The sequence below is a fragment of the Lactuca serriola genome, chromosome 3 (assembly GCF_051521515.1).
Source record: "Lactuca serriola cultivar US96UC23 chromosome 3, Lser_US96UC23_V15, whole genome shotgun sequence".
NCBI classification, from domain to species: domain Eukaryota; kingdom Viridiplantae; phylum Streptophyta; class Magnoliopsida; order Asterales; family Asteraceae; genus Lactuca; species Lactuca serriola.
In genome coordinates, this window is record NC_136410.1 from 100,020,402 (window position 1) to 100,027,036 (window position 6,635).

At 35.1% G+C, this 6,635-nt stretch overlaps 1 protein-coding gene across 1 annotated transcript; it reads right to left on the minus strand.

The window, feature by feature from the left end:
• Positions 1 to 3,669: 3,669 nt before the first annotated feature.
• Positions 3,670 to 6,635, minus strand: LOC145095555 (ubiquitin domain-containing protein DSK2b-like). The gene is made up of 7 exons (XM_079033409.1): positions 6,383 to 6,635; positions 5,638 to 6,167; positions 5,451 to 5,534; positions 4,738 to 4,796; positions 4,526 to 4,554; positions 3,911 to 3,966; positions 3,670 to 3,855 (listed from the first exon to the last, which is right to left on the minus strand). Exons 1-7 carry the CDS (start codon positions 6,633 to 6,635, stop codon positions 3,670 to 3,672), a joined length of 1,197 nt encoding a protein of 398 aa, XP_078889535.1.

Consider the following 6,635-nt stretch of genomic DNA (forward strand, 5'->3'; position numbering starts at 1 on the left):
TAAGTAAAAAAAAAAAAAAAAAAACCCTTACATCTTGACCTTTGGTTTGCTAGATCTTGTAGTTTGATTATATGTCCCCTTTGATCCTTATGAGCTTGTGCCTTGGAGTTGAGAGAACTCCAACACCTCTTGAGCTTATTTTATCACCTCATAATCATGTTGGAATATGAATGTGTGTATCTTGGTCTTATTCTTAACACCATGCATGTTTTGGGAAGGTTGTATGTTGTTATGGACCTAGGGTTTAGGATCTTGTCTTCTGGTAAGGTCCTAATGGATAAAGTTGGAAACTTTATCCATTAACTCGTTGTGAAATACTATATCTCAAGTTTTTGAGCCTTGATTTTCAAGGATTAAGCTCTTAATAAAGATTTAAAGGAAACTGCCGGTTACCACGATGTGGCCAGGGGACGACCACGACGTGGAAAAGTTTTCGTGACTGTTTTATCTTTGCATCCCCACAACATGACCAAGGAATAGTTATGATATGGCGTTGAATTTGTGTTTTGTCGGCCGTTTACTTTTGGCTAGTTTGACTTTGGCGTCAAACTTGGAGGATTCATAATGTTGAATATGGAATTATCTCTTTTGGTAATACTTTGTTCGTTGGATTAAGTAGTGTAATATGCAAGAGTACGTTTGTTTTTCATAAAAAAAAAAGATCATAGATCCTATATATTGGATAATGTTTCCTTCACAATTACCTTATTCAACTTTCGATAGTCAATATATACACATTGATATGTACTTCTTCTCTACAAAGAGAATCACAACTCTATGCAACGACACACATAAACCGATTAAACCTTTATCAAGTAATTTATGGAACTGTATCAACAAATCATTATGGTAGACGCTAGTTGATATGGTACATGGAAAATCGATGATGTCCTCAACATTAAATCAATCTTGAACTCTACTTGATGATCTTGGGGTATCCCAAAAAGGAAGTCGTCGGGAAAGACCCGAGGGTACTCCCCAACTAAGTGTTATTGAAATAAAAGTCCTTAGGTTTTCCAAGTTTTATCGGTTTCGTCCTTGTGACGATTATTGGTGTGTTAATGCCTAATATTTGGGAAAAACTATTCATTTTTTCCCTTCAGACATTTTTTACTTGCTAAAACATATCACCACCACCGTTGCCCAGTTACCTTCTACCTCGTTACTCCTTCTCCATTCTCTCTTAAGAAATTGGTGCTACCAACACCATCCTCCGCCGCCAAAAAACCGAAAACCCACGTCATTTTCGGATATCCACATACCAATGGAACCGTATTCTCTCCTCTAGCAAACCCCACCAACCATCATTGTCTTTTGATCACCGAAGCTACCTATGCCTCCTTGCTCCCTTCGTCAGGAAATTGAAAATCCCACCTTCAACTACTATTGTGAACCTTAGACATCGTCGCGTCTAGCTGCCGCCACCGCCAACATCATCTTCTTCATAAATCTTATCCATCTTTGTTGCTCCTACCACCTCTAGGTGTTGCCCACGGTGTATGTGTGTGTGTTTTTTGATTTTCATATGGTTGTAGTGTTTGTGCTGCCCTCCTCTATTGTGTTCGTGTAACTGTAAGGGAAGGATAAATAAAGGGGATTGTAGGGGTTGCTTTTGGTGATGCGATCAAAAGGGTATTCATTTTTCAGACTGGGGGAGAGATAAGGGATATTTTTTTTGGAGGAGGGAGGACAGTCGCATAGGTACCTCCGATGGTCGGAAGATAATGGTGTTTGGTGGGGTTTGATTGCGCAGGAACACAGACGATGTGTGTTGATTCAAAAATGACAACGATTTAATGTGGTCCGACGGCGGAGCGGATGACGCAGGTAGGTAACCGACCATAGGTTAGTGGTTGCTTCTAGTAGTGGCAGCATGGAAACTTATGGTGGTGGTAACCTACTATAGGTAAGGGTGACAGGTTGTAGAAAGTCAAATATGCCTGAAGTTTTACCAAATATAAGGCATTAACGCACCTAAATCGTCATAGGGACAAAATGACAAATCTTGAAAAACTTATAGACTTTTATGTCAGTAACCCTCCCCAATCACCCCCACCCCCCCCCCCCCCCCCAAAAAAAAATAATAATAATAAATAATAATAATAATAATAATAATAATGTAATAACTAATTCAACATTCGACATAAAACCAGAAAATGTAAACCATACAAGTTACATTATGAAACTTTATTGCAATTTGCCAATTCATAAAACATAGCACAATAAAAAATACAAGTACGAAGGCATGTGTAAGTTGATATCAACATGCCTAACTTCCATTTAAGGGGTGTTTGGGGTTTCGTATTTAAGGTATGATTAGCTTATTATGGCTTACCGACTTCATACTATTAATAAGCAGTTTTGAGTTTTTTTTATTTGGTTTATTGGTTTTTTGAAAATTCAATAAATAAATAAAAAGTGTTTGATAATCTCAAAAGAACTTTTTAAAATGATTTTTCTTTTAGTTTTAAAAAAGGAGATTTGAAAAACATATAAAAGTTTACTTTTTGAAATTCTTTTTAACCTTTTACCAAAATTACTTCCAAATAAGATTTTAAATCAAATACTTTTTAACTTATAAACTTGACTTTTGTCATCAATTTTTTTAGTTTTTCTCGAAAAAAAAAACACCTCAACCTTTTAATTGTTTCCAATAAATCCTCAACTGTGAAAAATCAGTAAGTAAAAAAAATGTTTGGCAATCTTAAAAACATTTTTCACAATGACTTTTTTATTATTTAAAAAATAAATAAATAAAGGGAGATTTGAATAACATAAAAAGTTGACTTTTTGAAATTTCTTTTAGTTTTTTAACCTTAATTGTTTCAAAAATAAGATTTTAAGCCAAACATTTTATAATTTATTGATTTATTGATTTTTCCACCACAAAAGTTAATACTTTATATTTTTTTAAAAACTCATTTTGTCATCACCATAAGTCAACAAACATTTTTGCCCAAAAACACTTTAGAGTTCAAAAAGCTATTCTAAACACCCCCTAAGTATGAAAAGTGTTCATTTGAGATTGTTTCTTTCTAACTTATTTGTAAGTGTTCATTCTATGTGAAAACTAATTTTTCATTTTTTCATTTTTTTAACCCTAATAAACCATATGGATCGTAGTGGTGTTTTTTTTATAGACTAACGATACACATACCAATTTATCCTTTTACCTATGTCTTTTTTGGTCGTTTTACATATATAAGTAGATTAACAAATTCTGGAAACCAATTATTAACATATTGTATTTGGCACCTAATAAGTTAATCTAAACACTTTTTCCTAAAGACCTAAACTCCATTTTGGTAATGCATATGTTCATGTCAACTTATTAGGTTAAATTTACTCCCATGTTGAGACCAAATAAATAGGGTATACAAAAATATTGAGTTTAAGGATCATTGGTAATGACTACTTATGGTGCACAAGGGACACATATATGTCATAAACCGAAATCAAGAACTCAATAGCAAAATCAATCTTAAGATTGTGAAACCAAATTGCAATAACCAAACTTTCTAACACATCCAAAACACCCTATTGTCAAGTAGTATAAAATCAGATCCAATTCAAAAACCATGTAATGAGGCAAAAAGCTTCAAGAAACAAAGAACATGTCCACACAATATATGCAAGATGGTTTCTAGTACATACATGGCTCGGAAGCTTCTATTGACCGCCACGTAGGCGGTCAACAGCAGCAAGAATGTTACCTTTGGTGGCGGTCAAAGCTTCTAGATTCTGATCGGTATCATGAAAACCCATTGCTTGCAGTTGTGCAAGTTCACTAGCATACACTTCTTCTGGGCCCACTGCTGAGTCAGCAACATTTACAAGTGCCACGTCAGAGGTTAACTGTTTATACTTGATATAATATAATATGGTGAAAAAAGTGGTTACCATTATTCACTAGCATACACTTCTTCTCTCCATTAAAAGTGGTCATCAAGGGCTGAGATTGAGTTCCTGTTTCAATTCAAAAAATATGTTAACTCAGTCCCATGTGGACGCCACATCAGCATGCTCACCGGTCGAAAAGAATGTTGCTAAAAGGTTTTTAATCCAAGAGCCAAGATTGAGTTATTGGTTCTCATGTGTATTTTGGTTCTATATGATTTCATATCTAAAATAATGCTGCTAAAAAATTATGTATAAATGCTATATATATACTAGAAATTTTATTTGCATACAACTTTTTGAGATTTACCCTTTTAGCCATAAAAAATGCTAAATTAGACCAAAAACACACGATTTTGACTTGATTAACCACCCCTTTACCCTGCCTACGTGGCATCCATTTGGATCAGATTTTGCCTACGTGGATGCCATGTAGGCAGGGAAACCACAAAGGGTGTGTTGAGAATTTACTATGTTTTAAACTTTCATGGCTAAGAGGGTAATCTTGAAAACTCCATATGTGTGTATAAATCTAATCTCTTAAAAATAATGCTTCATTATCATTTATCAACTTGAAGCACTAAATCCTTGGTTTAGTGAAGACATACATTATTGGAAAAAGAAATACCTGTGTCTCCACTCGTTTGACTTTCACCCCTGCATACAAAAATCCAAACTTCATTAGTTATTAACTATGTAAAACTTAAAGCCCAAAGTTATTAATTATCATATATAATAAAATCTTTATTAATCTAAAACTATGTAGATATATAAGGGGCATACAATTCACAATCTGGCATCAAGATATTTTTGAACAAACAACAGTTTCAACTCATTTACCTGGTGCTTTGTTGCTCACCAAGTAGGTATGAAGGAGACTGATGCAATGCCATTTTTTTCTGGAATACCAAGAGTATTTATTACAGCATCATCAAGAGAAGAATAAAAATAATACAACATGAAATACCATAAGTATTTATCTTCTTATTTAGTCTTTTATCTGTCCTAGGTGGATATTAAGGTGAAAACTGAGTGTTTGGCACTAAATAAGGAAGTTATAATTTAAAAGGGTGAAGTTTGGGTTTTATTTACCATAATTTCAGTTTCTTGAGTATCATCAAAGACACATACTAAAACTAGGTACATAACAAATGAGTCAAATGTTACAAGATCACGTTGTATATGTATATATTATGTTGTGTATATATATATATATATATATATATATATATATATATATATATATATATATATATATATATATATATATATATATATATATATATATATATATATATGTGACATGTGTTATTTGATGTGAGAGTATTAATATTATGTGTAGGTGGATTTATTTTGTGCATGAGTATCTTGGTAACTGTTGTGTATGAGAACGGGTTTGCTTTTGACCATTTCAAAAGTGATTATTCAGTTATCATCCATCTTAAGACTATGCTCTTTAATAAAAGGCTTTACATGAGATATTTCCTTATTCAGACTAATGTGTGTGCATTTTGCAGATAGATGTTAGATGCACAGAGCATTAGCTAACTTACCTGCATGGTATCTGGTGAAGTCAGTTGACTTTGACTATTGAGGACAGGGGTTTGCATTATCTCTCCGAATCTGGGATTGAGTATCTGTGAAATTGTAGCAGGTATCCAATTAGTGAATGAAACATGTTAGCAGCTACAGCCCAACAAGAAAATAAATCTAAAAGCTGATGAAAAAGGAAGCAAAAACCATATTCATATTCTGTGGGTTTGAAAGGAAATCCTGAGTCAACTGCGAGATAGTCGGATTTTGCATAATCTGATTCCTTGCAATGGGATCAGAGGGAAAACGAAATAATCGTTCCAAACCTGGAATCGCAAGTCCACCTAAGCCAACAGGTGGCACAGACCTATCAGTCCCAGCAGGATGCCTTCGAGTACCAACACCACCACTACGGCCGCCGCCACCACCAGGAACTCTTGCTGCCAATTCACGGATGACTAAAAAGTCAGCCATTGCACCGAAGATAACAGGATCACCGAATATGCGGGCATAAGCCGGTTTCCTTTTCATAAGTTCACGAAATCGAGGACTATTCATTAACACGTTGCGTAGAGCTTCTGGATGAGTGCTTAGCAGTTCCAGCGTACTTTGATTAATGCGGATGAGATTCTGAATCCCTGGTTGCTGTATTTGTTGATACTCTGTAAATTCACTCAAATCAACTGTAGCAGGTGGAAGACGACGAACCAAGTGAACAGTTTGCTCTGCCTCCAAATCTATGAATCACAAACAGAAAATGTTTAACTATAGTCCCAATTACAACGAATCAAAGCATTTGAACAAATTCAATCGCAATTATAACATCGATCGACGATCGGATAAGAGCTATTATCATAGCATCCTAATCATTTCAGATTGCAATTACGATATCAATCATAATGAATAGACATGTAGATATATAACCAGTAAGGACTTGAAGAAAGTAGAATACCATAACTCCGAAGTGTCCGATCGTCTTTGAGAAGGCGGCCTTTATAGACCAAACGCTGCTGTTCCGCAGGCACGTCACAGCTTTTTGCAATCACAGACTTGAAGGATTCGACAGACGAATCCAAGCTCACCTGAACGACGAACTTGATACCTCCAGAACACCATATGTTAATGGTGACATCGTCACTTCCGTCGACTTCTAATCCATCGGTGACGGCACCGTCACCGTCATTTGCCTCGCCTCCGCCTTCCAT

Coding starts and splice junctions, on each gene's coding strand:
- LOC145095555 (XM_079033409.1), bottom strand. CDS start 6,635: ATGGAAGGCGGAGGCGAGGCAAATGACGGTGACGGTGCCGTCACCGAT. Junction 6,168..6,382: donor TCGGACACTTCGGAGTTATG/GTATTCTACTTT, acceptor TGTGATTCATAG/ATTTGGAGGCAGAGCAAACT. Junction 5,535..5,637: donor ACCCACAGAATATGAATATG/GTTTTTGCTTCC, acceptor ACAATTTCACAG/ATACTCAATCCCAGATTCGG.